At 38.6% G+C, this 22,172-nt stretch overlaps 3 protein-coding genes across 3 annotated transcripts; 1 reads left to right on the top strand and 2 right to left on the bottom strand.

Moving 5' to 3' along the window:
* Positions 1-490: 490 nt before the first annotated feature.
* fkbp3 (FKBP prolyl isomerase 3) lies at positions 491-4,244 on the top strand. The gene is made up of 7 exons (XM_027149473.2): positions 491-648; positions 1,378-1,479; positions 1,644-1,742; positions 1,852-1,987; positions 2,973-3,040; positions 3,132-3,229; positions 4,018-4,244. Exons 1-7 carry the CDS (start codon positions 544-546, stop codon positions 4,070-4,072), a joined length of 663 nt encoding a protein of 220 aa, XP_027005274.1. The 5' UTR covers positions 491-543; the 3' UTR covers positions 4,073-4,244.
* A 118-nt stretch (positions 4,245-4,362) lies between these two features.
* Positions 4,363-6,985, bottom strand: faua (FAU ubiquitin like and ribosomal protein S30 fusion a). Its single transcript, XM_027149481.1, has 5 exons — positions 6,853-6,985; positions 6,108-6,190; positions 5,234-5,378; positions 4,888-4,943; positions 4,363-4,536 (listed from the first exon to the last, which is right to left on the bottom strand). Exons 2-5 carry the CDS (start codon positions 6,180-6,182, stop codon positions 4,411-4,413), a joined length of 402 nt encoding a protein of 133 aa, XP_027005282.1. The 5' UTR covers positions 6,183-6,190; positions 6,853-6,985; the 3' UTR covers positions 4,363-4,410.
* Positions 6,986-10,515: 3,530 nt separating this feature from the next.
* Positions 10,516-20,099, bottom strand: prpf39 (PRP39 pre-mRNA processing factor 39 homolog (yeast)). The gene is made up of 14 exons (XM_027149444.2): positions 19,901-20,099; positions 17,936-18,510; positions 17,729-17,854; positions 17,495-17,613; positions 17,180-17,347; positions 16,859-17,030; positions 16,346-16,453; positions 13,867-14,031; positions 13,323-13,449; positions 12,797-13,065; positions 12,401-12,585; positions 11,395-11,469; positions 11,104-11,221; positions 10,516-10,946 (listed from the first exon to the last, which is right to left on the bottom strand). The coding sequence occupies exons 1-14, from the start codon at positions 19,911-19,913 to the stop codon at positions 10,857-10,859; spliced, it is 2,310 nt and encodes a 769-aa protein (XP_027005245.1). The 5' UTR covers positions 19,914-20,099; the 3' UTR covers positions 10,516-10,856.
* Between the last annotated feature and the right edge of the window lie 2,073 nt (positions 20,100-22,172).

The raw sequence follows: 22,172 nt of genomic DNA, 5'->3' as shown, positions 1-22,172 counted from the left end.
ATTAATATACAACATATTCAACTTTAATAGCAGTGGCTCATGATTATACTGTAGATTTTAGGGCAGAACATTTCAACTTGTGTTTGATTCATAAAATTATTTGCTAATTATAATTTTATATTAGCAGTAATAGACATTATATTGCTATTATATTGCTATTAGCAATAATAGACATTATATTTATATTATATTTATATTAGCAGTAATAGACATTATATTGTTATTATATTGCTATTAGCAATAATAGACATTATATTTATATTAGATTTATATTAGCAATAATAGACATTATATTTATATTAGATTTATATTAGCAATAATAGACATTATATTTATATTATATTTATATTAGCAGTAATAGACATTCTGGTACCTAAACCAATGCTATGTTATTATTTTCTTTTCACATGCTTTGGAGAGTTAATATCAAGAAAAAAAGGCATCATGTTTACATTCATAAGTCTTCAATATACCTAGATGAACATAAAGCAATCTGATTGGCTATTTTGGAAGAGGTTAGAGTTCGGGAAGTTCGAAAGCAAAATGGCTGCTGAACCAACACAAGAGTGGAGCGAGGAGAAACTGAACAGTGAGGAAATACCAAAAAAAGACCTAATCAAATTTCTACAGGACAATGCATCACATTCGGTATTCACAGTTTACATTTGTTTTAAGAAGCTTTGTATGAAATGTTGCTTTTTCCGCAGTTGATGCACTAATGCTAACGTCAGATGGCTACACACCTCACATAGTGTGCATCACAGATGGGTCCGGATCATATAGAGTGCATCACAGATGGGTCCGGATCATATAGAGTGCATCACAGATGGGTCCGGATCATATAGAGTGCATCACAGATGGGTCCGGATCATATAGAGTGCATCACAGATGGGTCCGGATCATATAGAGTGCATCACAGATGGGTCCGGATCATATAGAGTGCATCACATATGGGTCCGGATCATATAGAGTGCATCACAGATGGTCCGGATCATATAGAGTGCATCACATATGGGTCCGGATCATATAGAGTGCATCACAGATGGGTCCAGATCACATAGGGTGCATCACAGATGGGTCCATATCACATAGGGTGCATCACGGATGGGTCCTTAGTTCCTAAATAGGTCTATTAAAAAGGATATTGGTTTCCAAATTGAATATAATAGAGAGTGATTGGGAAGTGAACATATTTTAGTATTAACAATTTCTCTACCTGACTATCCAAAGTTTCATGTGTTATAATGTGTTGCAGTGTGACACTGTAGAAATTAAAAACATAAAAATAATCTCCAAATACACTGCTACAATTTTTTCATGTTTCTAGTAGTGTGAGTAGATGCAAAACGATTGCTCTGTATAACATTGTGCTTCCAGTTTCTTGTTGAGCACAAGCTCAAGGGAAATATCAAGAATGTTGTGAAGACTGCAAAAAAGGAGCAACTTATTGGGGCCTACAAACAGCTGTTTGAGAGCAAGGTAAATACTATATGGTTTCATTTTTATAACATCTGAGAAGATATTCTAATGGGCATTTAATTTTTTCCAACTGAATTAGAACATTTTCACTCAAATTGCTGAATTCATTTGCAAAATATTATCGGTAGATTTAAAAGCTGAGGTTGTCTGCTGGTGTTTTTCAGAGATTTAAAGGCACAGAAGTGGAGCAGGTGACTGAGGAGGTGAAAGCTGTGAAGATCGAAGAGAAGCCCAAAGAAACAAAGACAGAAGTAGTAGATGAGGTAGTTTCACTGCATGCAATTTCAGTTGTACTAATTGAGTCAAAATAAAATGTACTTTAGCATTAGAAAAGTTCTTTCTTTTCTCAGAAGTTAGTGTTTCTCTACACAGGGCCCCCCAAAGTTCACAAAGTCAGTGACGAAGAAAGGAGACAAGACCAACTTTCCCAAGAAGGGGGACACAGTGTCATGTTGGTATACTGGCACGCTTGAAGATGGCACTGTTTTTGATACCAACATCCCTTCAGGTTGGACAGCCATCCTAATGGCAATATATGTTGTGTTTAGGTAGCATTCACACTTATGTGGTTAACTTAATATAAAATATAATAAAATTCATGAATATGTTATTAGCATGTACCTTGTGTAACTGTAGGGATTTGTGTACATCCATTCACAAGAGCATTAGTGAGGTCTAGGACAAGAAGGTCTGTTGTACATTCATCTTAAAGTTATTGTGTAGGGTTTTAGCCAAGGCTCTGTGCATTCTTCCACTCCAATCTGAGCAAGCAATGAGTTATGAGTTGTGCACAGAGGCATTGTCATGCTGGAACATGTTTAGGTTACTTAGCTCCAGTAAAGGGAAAGCTTAAATCTACAACATAAAGAGAAATCCTATACAACTCTGTGCTTCCAATTTTTTAAAATAAGTTTGGAGAAGATCCACAGATAAGCATGAAATGTACAGCAGTGACTTGGCTCTGCTATTTAGCAATCTACAATATGACATGCATAAGGGCTGTAGAGAGGAGCAGGTGATAGAGCTGGAAGTATGAATTCTACCACTATGCCCCCTGGAAATACTGGGGGGAAAAAAGCATCTCTAGTTTTATCCAGATATCTAAAATATCTGGTACAGAAGGCTATCTATAAAAAAAAATGATCATCATAATGCTTCTCCTGTAGTGCAGCTCTCTATTCCAATTTATTTTATTTGTATCCATGTCCTCAGATTATGTGGTAATTAATAATAATATATTCATATTCGGTTCCATTCCTATGATGGAGTAGTTATGGATCTACTGGAGCCACATGTCGATGAAAGACATTTCAATCACAAAAAAAGTAGCTCGGAGTTGTAAGATAAAATAAATCTTATTTTCACAATAGAAGATTATATATTGATTATTGATATGATATTCATGTGAAAGTTTTCAATTAAGTAATCTGCCTATGAAGAACAGAATCCTGACTGGTGAACAAACCGTAATTAACCCTGAGCATCTTTTGCAGTCGCACGGAAAAAGAAGCAGACCAAACCACTTTCCTTTAAAGTCGGCTTTGGCAGAGTTATCAGAGGGGTGAGTGTATTCTGTTGTCCATCACTTAAATGGCTTTTTATTTACCAATTCCTCGCTGCTGTTTTTAATTCACTCACTCATGCACTTGCAGTGGGATGAGGGGCTGCTGACTATGAGCAAAGGTGAGACTGCTCGCCTGGAAATTGAGCCAGAATGGGCCTACGGTAAAAAGGGTCTTCCTGATTCAAAGTATCCTTTCATAGCACTGTCATATTGTTTTGAACATCTGCTCACCAACTTGCCATCAATCATTTTAAAGACTGTTCCAATATTTCTGGCAGCTCAGGTAAAGTTCATTGTCTGCCTAAATGGAGACCTGTGAGATTCTAGCATGACTTTAGATAGTCTTCTGGGAAACATAAATATCTAATGTAGCTTCTGCAGGAAAGTACTAAATGAAAGTAAAAAATCTTGTAACACCAATTATTCTGTTGAAGTTTACATCCCTTTGGCACTTAATGTAGGGTATTGGCTTTCTGAGCACCACTGAATCTTAGCACATTTTGTAATAGTTGTGAAAAGATGGATCCCATATGTTAGAAAGGGCTTAAATATACAGAAGATGCTGGAGTCTTCCTGAAGAACTGCACAGTACAAACAAGGGACATGTAAAATCCATCACAATGCAGAACAATCACTGATCATCTAGGTAACACCACCCCACAGTAAGAATCGAGGTTCTGTAAACTTTTGGACTGGTTAATTTGTGTAAATTCATTTGTCTTGTGGACTTTATGTAAACAGCTTAAGGGTACTAGATAAAATGCAGAATGTTATTTTTAACATTTCAGATTCTGCTAGGTGTACTGAAACTTATGACTTAAATATTTGATAGACTATTATGTTGCATTCTTAAGTAGCCAACTAATCCATAAAGACAATTTTCTACAGGTTTGTTGATTTCAAATCCGATTGTAGTGTCTAACTGAAGATGTTTTCTCAACCCATTTTACCATTTTCCTTAATTTATTAACCAGAATTCCACCAAATGCTAAACTTATTTTTGAGGTTGAATTGGTGGCCATTGATTAGGATTGTCAGCATGGGAGGATCAGCCCTTACAATGGAACTCAAGCCTTTATGTTAAACTCAGTATTGTCATACACTGCACAAATCTTCTATACTACAGAGCAGGCTATTAATGACTTGAATTCACACTTTGCATGTTTTTCTGGTGAAGTCAATAAAAAAAAAAAAAGACAGAGCTGTGTGTGTCTTTCCCTACTTGTTACTTTTGTAATAACAGTATAAGATTTGAAACCATGACCCAGGTTTGCTACCACTCATTTATCTTTCTAGGTAGTATAAACAGAGTACACTGCTGTTTTTAACCTGCAACTTTATTATGAACAAATGTTACAGAAAACTATTTAAGAGTTGGCATTAGGACCCTTCTTCTTTCCAAATGTAGGCACCACATTCACAAAGCGACGGTTGTACTGGATGCGACGCTTAGCACGGCCGGTCTTCTTTTTCTTCTTCTCCTGCTTGTCCACCTGAAATAAGCAATACAGAAAGATGTGACCTCTGCTGCTTACTTTTCCCTCAATCATTCCTGCTTTAAGTTACTCACACCATAACTAAGATTTAGATTTGCATTTCAAATAAAGAATAGAACATACAAGTACAACAATGTGGCATCATTCTTAACTTCTTTACAAATCAAGGAAGAAGGTACACTACAATCCTTAATCTGAATCCAGAAAAAATAAAATAAAAAGCCTAGAGTCACTGCTCTTCAGAAATCAAAATGAGTTCTTAGTATGATTAGAAGAGACATAGAACAGTACCAAAACACAGCAAACCCATTTTATTAAGGACTTTTAAAAAATAAACTATGCTCTCACCTTTGGTGTCTGTCCCCGTACTTTTCCAGCACGAGCCAGAGAACCGTGGACCTTACCTAAAAGAGAAAGAAAATAATACCTGTTTAAAACAAAACATTTTTGCTCTGCTTAAACACTAGTAAAAATAAAAACCTGTACACATGTTTACTCTTTATTAAACAGGAGCCACATCAGATTTCACCTGCTTTAAACTGTTTAAGCAGCTAAATGTGGCTCCAATAAGCTGCAGTCATTTATAAATAGCAAATGAAACTGCAGTAACAGTTTCTTGAACACTAATCAAGGTCCAGGAGTTTAAAAGTGCAGTTCTTCACCGCAAAAAAAAAAAAAAAAATCATGGACTTGCCTCCCAGAAGCCTGCCAACAACCTCCAAGGTGCAGTACTCTGAAATTCCACAGCTCACGAGGGTTGCAGCATCTTCCAGAGGAGTGCTAGATAGGAGAAGTACCTGATCCTCTACACAAAGACCCTCTAGAGTCTGGACATGGGCCTGGAAAAAGAAAAAAAAACATTTAGTCTGCACTGTCCCCATCAGCGCACTTGCGACAATCCACATTGTTCAATATCTTGCGATACTGGTTTAAATGGAAGATTACACAGCTTCTTAATCAGACATGACTCAGGTCATGTAAATGTGGCACTGAATGACAATACATTAAACAAGACACAAAACAATCTTATACTGCAGCTATGCTGTATTCTCTACTATGAATGATCAGAAGGTGAGGGTTAATTTTCTGTACATTTTTATATCCGTATACAAAGAATTCAATTTACTTGAAGTCCGCCATCGAGATCAGCCATATCTGTGTTTTATTCCTCAGTGTGCCTACAAGTTTGTTACAGGCCAATTTACCTACTGTTTTCACATAGATTAGTTATAAAGTCTCAAAATAGTAGTCTTTAGTCCCATCCGGGTGCAAATAACCCCCAGAAATCAAACGGATGCACCTTTGTATACTTTGTGATTTTTCCATTTAATTTTTTTAAATTGTTGCTGGAACTTTGGTTAGATAAGAGGCAATATCAAAAAATTCGAACTCACTGCTCATGCACTAATTTTAATACTGTCTAGATGCGTGATATCAAATGACAACAAATCCACTCCAGGTCAGACCAGATCAACCCTCAATCTGTGATAGGACCCTGTTTGTTTTACTTATTTAATTATTATAACTACATCATATATTGTAGAATACAATCTGTCTCAGAGTCTCACCTTGATATCATGGACAGTCTCGTCTCCTGTCACCTCAAGGGTGTGCAGGTTCTGTGCACGCACGAAGAGCTGCATGTTGATTGCTTGAGGTAAAGAAAAACAATGAAACTTGATTAAAATTGAAAACTTAAACTGTTCATCATGTACAAGTATTCAGTTGTTGTTTTTTTTTGTTTTGTTTTTTGCCACGTCATTAATCAATCATTCAGCGTCTCTTGTAGCCTTGAAATTAAACCACAAATCATCACAAAAGCAGAATGAAAACAACTAAGAGGTTCTGATTAAATCCAGTCGGTTCTCCTTCACTTCCGGCCTTGAGTGAGCAGCTACCGACTTTTTTTTCCTCATCACAACACGACCTGATTATTATAGTGATTTTAAATGACTCACGTTTGAGTTGGATTCAAATAAAAAAGCTTATAAAAGTAACCAAGCAGAAACTAAGTACGTGTCGTGTAACGACTCTCGTGTTGTGCGGCAGACAAGCCGAGCATCGAGCTAGCTGTGGCGTTAGCATTAGCTAGTTTAGCTGTTAGCATTAGCTAGTTTAACTGTTCGGCTCAGAGCTCACGCGCATGAGGCACGCGATCTAAAGTGTGCAATAAATACTCCCAAAATACTGCAAAAGACCCGAAAAACTCGTAAAGCGCACATCCCAAGCCTTTTACACGCATACGGACGCTATTTAAACACCACTAAGAATGAAAATAATAATAATAAATACATAAAGACGGACGGGCCTTACATCGCACGGTGCTAATCGTTCCACACGGAGCGAGAAAAGGACCAGCGTATCGTCTGTCGTGCGCATGTGCAAGGCTAAGAATTCTGGGAAGGCGTTACGTCATGAATGGATTGGCTGGTTGGTACTACTAGGGTCACATGTACAGAACTTTGTCATCAGAATCAGAATCAGATTTATTGGCCAAGTGTGTTGACACAAGGAATTTGGTTTCAGCTGTTTGTGACTCTCAAAAATACAGAAATAAATAACACTATACTATACTATACAAAGTATACAAGAAAATGCAGACGATGAGATACAATATAGACAGAATGAGTATTAAATATGAATATAGAATATGAACGATCAGTAATGTACGTAAAGTGTGGGAGTGCAAATAACAATATTGTGCAATATGCTTTTTGTACAATATATAGCAGCAGGGAGAGTGGGCAGGGAGGCACCAATTATTTTTTCCGCTGTTTTAACCGTGCGTTGCAGTCTGTTCCTGTCCCGTTTTGTTGCTGCACCAAACCAGATGGTGATGGATGTGCACAGGACAGATTCAATGACTGCAGTGTAGAACAGCATCAACAGCTTCTGTGGTAGACCATACTTCCTTAGTCGACATAGAAATTACATCCTCTGCTTGGCTTTTTTGATGATGGAGTTTATGTTGCACTCCCATTTCAGGTCTTGGGAAATGGTAGTGCCCAGAAACTTGAAGGCCTCCACAGATGACACCGGGCTGTCGGATATTGTGAGGGGGAGTAGTGTTGAGGGGTCTTTCCTAAAGTCCACTATCATCTCCACATTTTTGAGGGTGTTTAGCTCCAGACTATTCTGACTGCACCATAGCACCAACTGCTTCACCTCCTCCCGGTATGCAGAGTCATTGTCATCCTGAGACCGATGAGCGTAGTATCATCTGCAAATTTCAGGAGTTTAACAGTTTGGTCACTTGAAGTGCAGTCATTAGTGTAGAGGGAGAATAGCAGTGGGGAGAGGACACATCCCTGTGGAGCGCCAGTGCTGATTGTCCAAATGCTGGAGGTGAAACCTCCCAGTCTCACCTGCTGTTTCCTGTCTGTCAGGAAGCTGGTGATCCACTGACAGGTGGAAGGGTGGGATAGTGAGTCTTAGGAGTTTGGAGTGGAGAATTTCTGGAATTATAGTATTAAAGGCTGAACTGAAGTTGACAAAAAGAATCCGGGCATATGTCCCTGGGCAGTCCAGGTGTCCAGATGCATCTTCTCTATTATTACTATGCACCAACACACCATTTATGCATATTTATGTATGCATAAATATGGGAAACAAAGGTTATATAAATAATCAAACAAACAAATAAATAAATGAATGAATAAGTAACCAGATTAGTATTTTTTAAGATAGATATATAGATAGAGAGAGAGAGAGAGAGAGAGAGAGAGAGAGAGAGAGATAGATAGATAGATAGATAGATAGATAGATAGATAGATAGATAGATAGATAGATAGATAGATAGATAGATAGATAGATAGATTTTTTAATAAATACTAATAATAACTTAATATATAACCAACACCAAATGGTGATGGAGTAGATGAGTATAGACTCAACAATGGAGGTGTAGAAGTGCACCATCATAGCCTTTGATAGGTTAAACTTCTTCAGCTGTTGCAGAAAGTACATCCGCTGCTGTAATTTTTTTTAACTAGAGAGTTTATGTTCAACTCCCAATTGAGGTCCTGGGTGATGGTGGTTCCCACGTAGCGGGAGGAGTCCACAGTTGTGAGGTGAGTCACACAGAGTGTCTGAGAGTCTGGGGTGGGAGAGGCTGGGTTTTTCTTAAAATCTACCACCATCTCCAATGTTTTCTTTGTATTGAGCTCCAGGTTGTTCCTGCTGAACCAGGTCACCAAGGGGGTTAATCTCCATCCTGTAAGCAGACTCATCCCAATCAGAGATGAGCCCAACGAGGGTGGTGTCATCTGCAAACTTTATTAGAGGTGCAGCTGTTGGTATATAGGGAGAAAAGCAAAGGAGAAAGAACACAGCCTTTCAGAGCCTTTATTTATAGTCAGAGAGTCAGAGACATATTTTTGTCCTGCACTGTTTGCAAAGATGCACTTTATGTATCTAGAACTAACTTATTAAGTCCTTAGCTCTGTCTTTGTTTTATGTAGCATCATGATCCCGGAGAAACACTGTCTCGTTTCACTGTGTACTGCAACATATGGTTGAAATGACAATAAAAAGCTTCTTGACTTGACTTATTTTCCCAATTTCACATGCTGTCTCCTGTCAGTCAGAAACACTGTGATCCACCTGCAGGTTGAGTCAGACACGTTTGATGTCCTCACAACAGGTTTGGAGAGCTTTAATTTCTGAATGTATGCAGGACCATGAAATGGACCATGATGTGGTCAGCGTGTCCTATTGCAGCTGGTATCGGGCATTTAATGGATCTCTGTATTTGGGGAGTTCCTGCGTGAGGCTATCTTTGTTAAAGTCGCCCAGGACGATAATAACTGATGTGTGCAACACACACTATCAGCGAGCACCCACTGTGCCTTGGCATGCGGTGGAATGTAAACACTGACTCACGTGGGGATTTGAAGGGCTTGTAGTTCAAGAAAAAATACTCAAGATCAGAACAGTATTACTGAATCACTGTCACATCTTTGCACCAGAAGGTTCCGCATGGCGATCTGCTCTGGAGAGTTGGGATCCTGCTATAGCTGCAGTCGGGATTTAGTGTCGCACAGCCATGTTTCCATGAAGCACAAGATAATATGAAGAATATGAAGAAATGTCTTTGTTTTTCCCAAACATTAGCTGAAGTTGTTCAGTTCGTTAACAGTGAACGCACGTTGGAGAGAAATATTCCCGGTAGCGGTGAGCGATGCGCCGTCACTGTGCTCACAGAGTAAAGCACCTTTGCCTAGAATGTCCAATAAAGTTACGGATGTGCCAATAAAATTGGGAAATAAATCCGTAGGGACTGTTTCTATTACATTCTTGACCTCTTCTCTGGTGAACGAGCCAGAACAAAAAACAAAAGCGCACAACACACCAAGACAGCAAATCAATTACAATGATTGTCACATTTGATAGAAATGCAAGCTATGCTTTTTATTAACATTTTAGTTAATGTTTATTAACATCCTTTTCAGCTAGACAGTCAACTCCTAGAGAATTTCAGAAATGCATTGTTCTGGAGCATCTTTTTATTGCTTAGATAAAAACTCTTCACAAAATACAAATTTAAAATCTGTCCTCAGACATTTCCTCATCATTGGATATTTCAGTAAAATCTTGCAAACTAAATACACTTAAATATTTATTTTATCAATTAAAAAACATGTTGACGTGTTTTTCCAAATAAAAAATGTTTTTATTTAGCATTCAGCTTTTTCCTGTTTGGTTTATTTTTAATTTTCTCTGTTTATTATTTAAAAATTCTCTCTCTTTATTTGGGGAATGTTATACTCTGCAGAAAGACATTAAGCTTTCAATATTCTGTTAGTTGCTTGTCTGTATCTATCCCTCAAGCACGGGGAAAACAAAAAGAAATAAGGAAAAAGTCAATCTGTTGTGCTGTAATGTAAAGCTAGCTGCCAAATCAGTGTACCGAAAAGTTCAACACCTAAAAATCATCAGTAGTTTGTGTCATCTAGCACATAAAAATCAAGACAAATGTCTCAGCAATCTCTTTATTATGAAATTAATTCAAAATAAAAAGCCTTCATTTCACATTTGGCTCTGAAAACAGTAATGTCATTTAGGAGGGCAGAAAGAGGGTTTCAGAATTTTCTACTTCCTTCCATACAAATTTAATTAATCCAAAAACAACAATTTCCAGAGACCACACTAAACCAGGCTAAAATAAACATCCGCACCTTTTTACAGAAAAAGAATCTTCAATTCCAACGCACATGCTCAGAACACAAAGAAACATGTCAAATGACTGAGAATGTCAAGAGTAGCAATAAGAACAGGTAAAAGGGATTTCAGCATCACTCCATCAGACTGCATGCCATTCATGTTGGGGGTGGTGGGTAGTACTGGTTATACTGGCCATACTGGCCATACTGGCCCCAGGTGTTCTGGCTTCCCCAGTTGTTATATTGCTATTTAAAAAAAGAGAAACAATTATTAAAATTAAATTTAAAAAGCAGACCAGAGAACTGCATCACACAAAAGCAAATTTAGCAAAGTTTGACAAGACAGTCAAGATAATTCCTAGCCAAAGAACCAGGTCATTATACAGCGCTTAGGAAACCGTACCTGATACCAGTTGTTATAGTTGTATCCACCATGATTCGCTTGCATGTCTGGTGCCATCTGCCCAGATGCTGCTGAGCCATCGTCCATGCGCTGTCTCTTTGAATCTGGCTCTTGTGACCTTTGAAAATATCCAGTTTAGAAATATTTAACTATTAGTTGTTAAAAACTGAGAGCTAGTATCCATTTTAAGCCCAAAAGGAATAGGATGAATGTTAAAATGGGAAAGAAAGAAAATAAGGTTTGCAGGGTTTAAAAAAAAAAACAAAAACAAAAAAAACAGGGTTAACTTACCCATTTTCTGCTTTCCTCTTAGTGGACTCCTGCTCTTTCATAAGTTTTTGATGTTGTTCATAAGCAGTTACAAGCCTGAGAAGGAAAAGCAAAGCACTTCTTTTTAAATAAACATCCATGGTTATATGCACATGCTACTGGGACAATAAAAAAATTCAGTCAGGCCATCCTTAAAAATATTTTGCTTTGCAGTAACAGCAAAAAGGTAGGTAGGTAGGTCTATAGATATTTTTTTTAAGTTTCAATGTTAAAAAAAAAGACAATTTTGGTGATGGTGATTACGTAGGTATGACTAACGAAATTAGCATATCGTGACATCACTGACTGGGTCTTCAACCTGTGCCTTCGGGCACATCATTGCGAACCTTATTTTGATGCTGGTCACAGTTTTTCCAGTTAAAGCGGTGTCGAGCTGTTTTAATGAATTTTTTAGATGTATTATGGCGCCTAAACCCGTACGTCTGAATGGTGACTGCGAACATTTTGTTTACTGCAGCCGCAGCCATCATTACCAAACTTGAACCGTGGACTGACAGTGAATGAGTGAGAATGAAATGAAGCGAATGCACATGCCAGTGTGACATCCATTAACCAAGTGTAAACATAGATGACGTCACGGGTTTTTATTTAAAAGAAAGAACGTAGACTTCGTTTGTATGTAGGCCTAGGCAATTTATATATTTACAATACTTACTGAAATAATTAATATTATTTTATTGCTTTTGTATTAGTTGTTTGAAGAGTAAAAAAAAAAAAAAGAATTGGTCTGTCTAAATGCAAATTTACAACCGGAAATTCGGTTGAACTTAAAGCAAAAAAACAAAAACAAATTTGAGTCGGTCCTAAATTGACGGTCGGTTGGGTTACGGCAAACAAGAATATTTTTAAGGAGGGCCTCATGTGTTTATACTTAGCGGAGCTCTTTGGAAACATTTCTGAAGGTGAAAGGAGAGAAAAGATGAGCAATACAAGTGGTAAAAGTTATGTAAAGAAATGCTGCACTTACACATTTATATCACTTCCAAAGTCCTCAAGAAACTCTACTTTTCGCTGTGAAAATGTGACACGCGAGTCTAATGGCATGGTGCTGCTAAGTGCTCGGTCAAAACATGCCAATATCTCTGCCTCATTCTGCGGTACATCTCCATTGTACTCCAGCTCCAGCAGGTTCAAGTACAGCTTGGGACTAGTCTAGGGGATTGGATCAGACATGGAGTGAGCCCAACAATTTATACATTTTTAGCAGTTTTCCTGCATCAATAAGCTGCTTAAAATGCAAGTCAGTTTACCTCAAACTGAAACTAAAATACTAGTTATTAGAAACCAGAATTTATGGCAAATCTCTTAAGTTATGTGACAGAAGATGAAAGTGTAGATTATGTATAGTGAAAAGTCAGTTTACCTCATCCTTTTCGATGGCCTCTAGCAATACTTTCTTGGCCTTTCCAACACTCCTCCGTACTTTGAAGAATTGCCGAGCCAGTTTCACAGAGAAGAAGGTTGATTCGCTTGTGTTTTTTGCATTCTTGATGGCGTCCTCCAGAAGAGCCTCTGCTTCATCCAAATTCCCATGACGACGTTCAAGGCTCACGCGACGTAATCTCACCATGGCCAACCCAGGAACAGCCTCCTCTAGGCTTTTAAGGATGCCTCGAGCGTCATCAATGTTCCCTGGAAAAATAAAGAAAATATCAAATCAATGCGTCTTCAAATAGGAATTTAATAATTTCATGTTAGCCATAATATATACTACATTTTAACATGATACATTTTATTAGACAGGAGGTTAAGTAACATCCTAATTCTGTGTTTTGATGTTGTGCATTAATAGTAGTCCTCTAGGAAGGCTTGATCTGTAGCTGTACCACAGTTCCACTCATACAGCTAAAATGGACAATACATTATACCAGCAGTACAATAAAACTCACCTTGCTGTTCCTCAAAGGCTGCCCAGAGAACATGGATGGCAGGCTTCTTTGGCAGGTGGACGGTGCATGCTTTCTTGAAGATGTGCCTCACTCCCTCTGTGCTGTAGCTCTCCAGGTACTTGCCATACTTCAGAAGTAAAGAAGGAAAGATGAGAAGGGGAGGACAGAGAGAAAGAGGGGGAAAGGGAATAAAAGGTAGAAATGGGAAAATAACACAGAAATTAAGCTTTCATTTCTGATTCCTGCACTGGTGAATTTCCATTGACAAGATCGTTTTGAGAATTTCTGTTTTAAACCCATCAGCACCTTCATGGAACCAATAAGATAAGTTTCTGTAAGGTAGTGGGAGACGGAGAGATGCAACGAGGTTGGCATATGCTGGACTCAAATCTTGTGTGGCAAGCTGGCCATCCCCTAATACAACAGATACAGTCAAATATCAACGTTACACGCAAAGAGTGCAGGAAGTTTTACTGAGGAAGTGAAAACGTTGATTGGGGGGGACAGGAGGAACGAACGTCTCTGCGAAAGGAGCTCTATTTACCTTTATCCAAAACTCCTCGTACAGGGCACAGGCGATCAGGCAGCGCTCAAACAGAACCACTACACGCTCCGGCGTCCCATTCTCCAGTTCAAAGTCCAAGTACTCCCTCCAGTTGTTAAGCTGAGTCTTCTCCAAGGCTTTCACATGGAAATATGGACGCTTGATCTGTAGGAAGTATTAAAAACTTTCTGCTCACAACCACAGTTTAGCACAGTAGAAACACTCACAAACTTCCTAACCACACACAATGACAAACAAGTATTATTAAAGTAGTATTTTTAAGTAGAATTTTTTTTAAATGTAACTGTTACATTTATATAATTTATAAACACATCTAGAGTAGGGCTGGGTGATATGGCCAAAAACTATCACGATGTCAGTGTTTCATATCGGTCTATAGATATATATATATATTGAACTTTATGACCCATTTAAAATAAGGACCAGGAGAAAACATTTTTATTTTAAGTTTACCCTTCCTCTTATCATAATCCCTTCAGTTTTTAAGACAGTAATGTCAACAACCAGGTAAACTCAAATAAATAAAATGTAAATATAAGTCTAAAGTCACAATGAACACTTAATTATCTCTTAACATTTAAGGTGCAAAATGAAAGAAAATGTAAGAAATGCTTAATAAAGTGTAATAAAATAGTGCAAAGTGTTAAATATAAACAGAGAAACCTGAGAATTTAGTGCAAGTTTAGTGCTAGGAAGTTCACTAGCTGTTCACCTTCTGGTGAATAGTGTTTTAAAATATGTGCACTGTTTTGTAAACATAAATAAAACTGAGGTAGACTTAGATACATCTGTAATATAAAACACAAACCTGATACAGTAGAGTAACATTGTTTGAAATATAAAACCTGCAGAAATATGAAAAAGTAACTCAATTTATTCTTACTCTAATCATACTTGAAGTTTAAGTATTTAAGTATATTTTTGTAGACCTATAATTAGGGCTGTAGCTATCGAATATTTTAGTAATCAAGTATTCTACCAAAAATTTCATCGATTAATCAAGTAATGAGATAAAATGTATTTTTGCTTAATTAAAGATGTCTCTTAAGCCCTATTCGGACGGGATTAGTTTTACGTGGGGACGTGGAGTAATGCAATTTTACCTCAGGACGTCTGTAATATTAATTGGATAATTTGCACAGGACAAGACATCTCAGTAAAACTAGCAGAAGTGGGAGGGGTAACTCGCTTTACGCACCACTGTAACCTCCTTGTCGTCATGTGCGTATGACGTTGCTTCCTGTTATCACGTGGGCAAACAGACAACATGGCGCCTCCATACTTGCAAAACGCACCAAAAACTACTTTTAAACAGGAAATGACTGAATTTTACGGTACATATTTACAGCGGGTCGATTCGGACGGGATTAGTATTACCTGAGGTAATTTTTCCTGACCTTTTTACAGAAGGTAAAAGTCGCCGTAATCTTTACTGACATTGTCCGTAATGATTACCGAGATGGCACATTCGGACGGGACTAAAATCACCGAGAAGCTCTGGTAATAATTACTTTACCCCCACGTAGAACTAACCCCGTCCGAATAGTGCTTTAAAATGAATAACTCATTGGTTTCCTTTTTTAGAAAAATTAACTTATTTTTTAAATGCATAGTATGCAATGCATACAACAATATTTTCTATCAAAAATAAACATTTAGATACCCATTGTTTCTCTGTCTGTACTTGTACTGTGAACAATGACAAAGTTGAGGCATACTAAGGCAAACATTAAAATGAATAGTAATAATAATACAAAAATACTGCCTTTAAGTCATGCGACTTAACTTTCAGAACTAAAAGATTCAAAATCTACAGATCAGCCTTAACAAACCTTTACTGTCTAATCTGGAATGCTTTGTGGTATTTAAGAGGCAAAAAACATGGACAGGAACTTGGACCTAGAGGCCATACATGGTTTCACACCGAGTGCTTTAAAAAAAAAATTATATATATATATATATATATATATATTAATCAGAATATAAAAGTCTCTCTCAACATGTGTGCTTTAAAAGTATTTAAAGGAGCATGTGATTGCAACAAAAAAGGTATCAACATGCTCAGAATTGAGGCTTGCCCTTCACTTTGAACAAATGTTTTCTGCTGCTGAAAACAGATGCTCTAATAGTGTCCCACTTTGTTTCCTCACTTTCTGCTCATCAGTTACTGAAGAGGAATCCAGCACAAGCACAAGACAACGATATGGCGCAAACAAACATGATACTGTTACATGATTGGCTGTTAGAGTGTCACACCCTACGTTGCTAGTTTACCAGAGAGTGAGCGCCTTTGTTAATGCAACCAAACTTGCTTCGGGACTTCTGTTTTCTTCCGACAAAGAATAAAAAATATCGAACGTCTTATCAAGCACATTTTAGATCACTATCGATCACGTGTCTATCATGATACATATCGTTATATCACCCAGATCTAGAGCAAGTTAAATTCAACACTTACCCCTTCTTCAAAGGCCCAGCGCTTGCTGACTTCATGTTCATTGTGGTTAAATATCTCTTGACGGGTCTCGATCACCTTATGTCGCATGTTCTCGATCTCTGTGACTCTCTAGAGGAGAAACAAACAATTATGTGCCATCGCATTACAGCATGCTCAACTTATCGAGTGACGTGCAAACTGCATATTCAGCTACCAAGGTTTTACATCACCATGAGTTTGAGAGAAATTAGCAGCATCTTGCGCTGGGATAAGTACGGAATGCACACCCTGCACATCAGCTGTGGCCCAAGCCGAGGAAGGGCTGAGGGACGGTGTCATTCTGTCACGGTCCCGTCCCACTTTTAGATCGACTCCCTGATTGGATGCCAACTTGGATCCTCAGGTATTCATTGGCTGCTAACGGAAAGACACCTCTTCAAACCTGTACAGTTTTGCTTCTCTCCAGGATCAGGTAGGATCCTCCCTATCCCTGGCATGTTTAATACCCACAAAGATTCCAGCTTGGGCTCTTACCTTTGCTGGGTCAGGAAGGTCTTCAGTGCCTGGCGGTAGCTCCTCACTGGGGGTTTCCTCCTCTCCCTCTCCGCTGGGCTTATTGGCGGCTGCAAGTTCCAACCTCAGCTGAACAAACTCCTCTTCAGACAGGAAGTGCTTCGGATTATTGTTTTGGACATGATCCTTGAACCTGTAAATAAGACAGAATAAGCAATTAACTGTTAAAAGAATTTTGTATACTTTGGTGCATATATAAATAAAAATAAAAAAGATGTTAATGTCTTTAGTGTTGTCTCTGATGTTCACCCACATGGTAGAGAGCATATTACCCACACATACCTCTGGAAGTGCTGGGAGTACAGCTGAGTTGGTATACCCAGGACACGGTCATAAATGGCTGTAACATTGGCCAACTTGTTCTGCTCAGTCTCCCAGCTAATATAAGCTTCCCATAGACGATCTGACCGGAAGTCTGTACCCGCAGCAAGAACAGCATGCTCATAGGCACTGAGGGGCAGAACAAAAATAAATAAATAAATAAATAAAATTATATATTATATACACACACAGGATATAGAATACAAACAAAAAACACATTCATTTTATTTAGGTAGAAACCAGTCCAGCTACTAGGCTTGTAGACAAGTTACTTACGCCCGTACGCGATTCTCAGCCTCTCCATCACTAGTGTCTTGGTTCTCCTTTAAGAAAGTTATATAATGAAGCCAAAGGTCAACGCTGAGTGGGATGGCCTGTAGACCTCTGCGATATACCTGTGTCGACAGGAAAGAATGCACCAAGTCAAGAATTGTAACAGCATTGAATAAATTCAAATGTGGAAAAAAAGATACATGTCTGCATGTATTTAAAAACAAAGAGCCATCTTACCTCATCTGCCTCCTGTATGTATCCATGTTTTTTTTCTATGTCTGCATATTTCTTCCAGTATCCATAACAATAGGGGTAGCGTAGAAAAAAGGCATCAAACGCCTTTCTGGAAGCCAACAGATGGTTCTGGAAAACAAGACTGCATTAAATCTACAATGAACCTGACATACTCTGTTTAATCTGTTCACTGGATTATGTAGCACTCACCTCTTGTTCAACATATTGCAGGAGGTAGACCCAGCCATTAAAGTCCTCAGGGTCATCCTCAACCACCTTGTAGAGTCTCTCGAAGTCAGCTGGGAGTAAAGGTTTTGGCACCGAAGCATCTCCTACCTCACTTTCCTCTTTGGACCCATCCTCAAGCTCCATATTTGCAGGGCTGTCTGAACTGCCTGTTTCAGCCTGCTTTTCTGAGCTCAGCTCCGACTCTTTAAGATGACCCTCTGCAGTCTGTCCATTAGTGTCCGGCTGATTTCCATCAACACACGTGGAATTATCATGCGGTCCAGCCAGGCCCGGTTTTTGATCCACCGCAGACTGTGAATGCCCATCTATCAAGTACTGCTCGTACTGATCCAGCTGGCCTTGTTCTGGGTTCTGTTGATTTTCAAGAGCAGCAAAAGTGTCAGGTACTTGGTCCATTGTCCACTGAGCTTCAGGTGCCAAGTTAGGAAGGTCAGGGATGAAACTGTCTCCTGCACCTTCCATGACAGCAGCATCCCCACCATCAGAGGCATTTGCACCAACCATCCCCGTCATGGCCTCTTCTGGGAGTTGCAGATCTAGACAATAATTTAAAAAAAAAAAGAAATCGGTAACTTGTAAAATAGCAAATTGAATATGCACTTAAAGTGAGATACAGGGAAAATGTTACAATTTTGTCTTTTAAAAAGCTCACTGTTAAAAATATTCTATAACAGTAAAGTGTGAAAATGTTGTGATAAACTGATCCTAACTCATGACGAGCTGAGCCGCTGGTACTTGCTCATTCCAGTCAAGCAAGCAGGACTGCTTACAAATAGATTTATTAAAAAAAGAAAAGAAGAACAACAACAAAGAAAAACCCCAAAGTAAAAAAGTTAACCGTTTATCCATGATGAACACAAGCGTACAGACAAGACGGCAACAGTTTGTTGATTGGGCATTCGACGTCGATACAAAGTGAATAAGGTGCAAACGAGGGGCGAGTCCTTGGATGACGAGGCGTTAGCAATTACCCCATTACGATTAGGTTACCTGTGTCTACTACAAACGTGTCCATATGCATGCGACAGCTGGGAAAGTGATTTAATCGGTCAAATCAAACGTGTATCTAACCCTCAGCTTTGTAACAGGACCCCCTGGAAGCCTACCAGGTTAATGCCCCGGGAGTCACTGATTCCTGATCCAACTCAGGTCACAGTTTGCCAACGACGCAGAGACTTCTTTAGCAAGTGTTGAGAATTTTAACTACGCAAAATAACTCAAATGCACCTTTTCGATCTACTAACACTCGCTCGCGTTGACAAACGGATACCAAATGCCAACGGAGGAAAACAACTGCAAGTTTCTCCCACGAAACATACGCAACATGGTACATACGCATAAAACACGCAGAAACGAAATTCTCGAGCCCGGATTTGAGCTAAAACACCAAACACGAGCTAGCACGTTAGCTAGCTATCTGAACTAATATTTAGTCAACAAAAAACCGACTGAAATACACGCGTTGCAATAGACATAACTCAGTTGTATAAATGCCGTAAACGTAATTACAAGTTTTTATACAGCAAAGCTGGTTAATCGTTACCTAAATGCTAGGCTAACAAAGTTAGCCGACTAATAGACAGCCCGCCACTTAGCAAGCTACATCTGAAGCCGTTTATTGTACGCTCCATTTCGACAAAAATGAAAAGAGAAATTATTAAATATACGCAAAAAAAAAAGCCGAGGCCTAAGGAAAGATTACAACGGATGAAAATTTATCAGAAAGATACGCAACGGAGAGCAGCAGCAGCCAATAAAGCTAACAGTAACGGTTTGAGGCCTAGCTCTTTAGCCACAAAGCAGAACGCTAGCAGCATTAGCATTAGCCTACACACATTGTCGTCGAGTTCACCGCAACTAAGTTAAAAAATACCTTAAAAACGCACACATGACACACTCAAAGCATTCTTTTGAGCGTTTACCTACCAGATTGTTCCATGAAACTTCGTTTGCAAAAGAATTTCTCTCAACTTTTGAAGTTATCTACTCAACAACATGTGGTCGAGTTACCGAGCTCTCATTCTACACTTCCTCTCACCACAACGCAACTACACAAGGGCAAAATCGCCCCACGCATGCGCACTACGTCTGCAGCTGCTAAATGGGCGGGTAGCTGGCCAGGTGTGAATGTGTTGGCCTCTTTTTTTGGGCCTGAGTCGGACTTAAAGAAAAGATTAGTTCAGAATCAGAATCAGAATCAACGCAGACACACAAGGAATTTGTTTTTAAGGTGCTCTTGGTACATACATACATACACACATTAATTCATTCAAACATACATAGATACATACATGCATGAATACATACAGTGGCAAGAAAAAGTATGTGAACCTTTTGGAATTTCATGGTTTTCTGAATAAATTTGTCAAAATGTGATCTGATCTTCATCTAAGTCACGGGTATTGGTAAACATAATGTGTTTAAACATATTTACACAAAACAATTCTGATCTCTCATGTCTTTATTGAGAACAACCAAAAAACATCATAGAGCATTGTGGAAAAAGTATGTGAACCCTTGAGTTAATGACCTCAAAAAAGCTAATTGGAGTCAGGTTTTAGGACACCTGGAGTCTGGAATATGTTTGGAGGCTATTTTGACTGATAACCCCTCAAACTTTTTGAGGTTTGCTATACACAAGAAGAACACGCTTATATGAGCGATGCCTGGCCAGAAAGAGCTTTTGGAGGACTTATGATCAAGAATTGTTGCTTTACATAAAGCTGAAAAGGGTTAAAAAGAGTCAAAGACTAGAAATTCACCAGTCACCAGTTAGGCAAACAATCTACACATGGAGATGCTTTGGGACTGATTCTACTCTACCAAGATGTGGGCCCCCACTGTCATGACACCAAGAGCACAATGAAGACTCCTCAATGAGGTAAAGAAACAACCACAAATGACAGCCAAAGATTTGTAGGCCTCAATGAGGTAAAGAAACAACTCCAAATGACAGCCAAAGATTTGTAGGCATTATTGGAACTTGCTAACATCTCTGTTCATGAGTCTACAATAAGTAATACACTGACCAAGCAGGGTATCCATGGCAGGACACCACGAAGGAAGCCACTGCTTACTAAAAAGAACATTGCTGCATGCCTGAAGTTTGCAAAAGAGCACACTGACACTCCACAGCGGTATTGGCAAAATGTTTTGTGGATTGATGAAACTAAGATTGAACTATTTGGAAAATATACAGTGCAACATCTGGTGTAGAAAGGGCACAGCATATCAAAACATCATCCCAACTGTAAAGAATGGAGGAGGAAAAATCATGATTTGGGCCTGTGTTGCTGCATCAGGGCCTGGCCAGCTTGCACTCATTTGAGGGGAAAATTAATTCCCAAGTATATGAGACAATTCTTCAGAATAATATGAAAATCTCTGTATGTCAGCTGAAACTGTGTAGAAGGTGGGTGATGCAACAGGACAATGACCCAAAACACCAGAGCAAGTCCACAACAGAATGGGTTCATAAAAAAAACAAAATCTGCCTTTTGGAGTGGCCATGTCAGAGCCCAGACCTGAACCCAATAGAGGATTGCTATGGATTGACTTGAAGAGGGCCACACACATGAGACATCCAAACAATATGATAGATCTAAAGCAGTTCTGCCAGGAAGAATGGGCTAAAATTCCTCCTCAACAATGTGCAGGTCTGATCCACAGCTACAGGAAGTGCCTGATTGAGGTTATTGCTGCCAAGAGGGGGTCAACCAGTTATTAATTCTAAGGGTTCCCTTACTTTTTCCACTGCCATTTTGAATGTGTAATGAGTTTGTTCAATAAAGATCAGATTTTTTTTTGTGTGTAATTTATTTTTAGACACATTGTTTGTCAATACCCTTGACTTGGATGATCAGATCAGATCACATTTTGACAAATCTATTCATTAAACCAAGAAATTCCTTTTCTTGTCACTATGCATGCACACTTATCAGTAATTGTATTTAATTATATGATGATTAACGATTGGAATATGTTTGACTCAGCATAGGTTTTTTTTTGATGCACAGTATATTACTTTCCATATCCAACTAAGCTTTTGGATTCTAAGCTTGATCCAACTAAGCTTATTTTAATATAAGGCCTTTAAATTAACCTTCAATTACTAAAACAGCAAAATAGAGCTCATCTCCTAACTACTTTATATAGGTGGATTTTTTTTTTTGAGGTATTATACACTTTACAGTAGCTG

The sequence above is a fragment of the Tachysurus fulvidraco genome, chromosome 16 (genome assembly GCF_022655615.1).
Source record: "Tachysurus fulvidraco isolate hzauxx_2018 chromosome 16, HZAU_PFXX_2.0, whole genome shotgun sequence".
Taxonomy (NCBI): domain Eukaryota; kingdom Metazoa; phylum Chordata; class Actinopteri; order Siluriformes; family Bagridae; genus Tachysurus; species Tachysurus fulvidraco.
Note: the sequence above shows the minus strand (reverse complement) of the source record. Positions and strands in the feature narration are given on the sequence as shown.

Excerpts from the sequence above, each read along its gene's own strand:
- prpf39 (XM_027149444.2), bottom strand. Across the intron at positions 13,066-13,322 it reads AGCCTTTGAGGAACAGCAAG|GGAACATTGATGACGCTCGA; the intron begins GTGAGTTTTATT and ends TTATTTTTCCAG. Across the intron at positions 12,586-12,796 it reads AGGCCATCGAAAAGGATGAG|ACTAGTCCCAAGCTGTACTT; the intron begins GTAAACTGACTT and ends CCAATCCCCTAG.
- faua (XM_027149481.1), bottom strand. The coding sequence starts at position 6,182 with ATGCAGCTCTTCGTGCGTGCACAGAACCTGCACACCCTTGAGGTGACA. Across the intron at positions 5,379-6,107 it reads AGACTGTCCATGATATCAAG|GCCCATGTCCAGACTCTAGA; the intron begins GTGAGACTCTGA and ends TTCTTTTTCCAG. Across the intron at positions 4,537-4,887 it reads TACGGGGACAGACACCAAAG|GTGGACAAGCAGGAGAAGAA; the intron begins GTGAGAGCATAG and ends TGCTTATTTCAG.
- fkbp3 (XM_027149473.2), top strand. The coding sequence starts at position 544 with ATGGCTGCTGAACCAACACAAGAGTGGAGCGAGGAGAAACTGAACAGT. Across the intron at positions 1,480-1,643 it reads AACAGCTGTTTGAGAGCAAG|AGATTTAAAGGCACAGAAGT; the intron begins GTAAATACTATA and ends GGTGTTTTTCAG. Across the intron at positions 1,988-2,972 it reads TGATACCAACATCCCTTCAG|TCGCACGGAAAAAGAAGCAG; the intron begins GTTGGACAGCCA and ends CATCTTTTGCAG.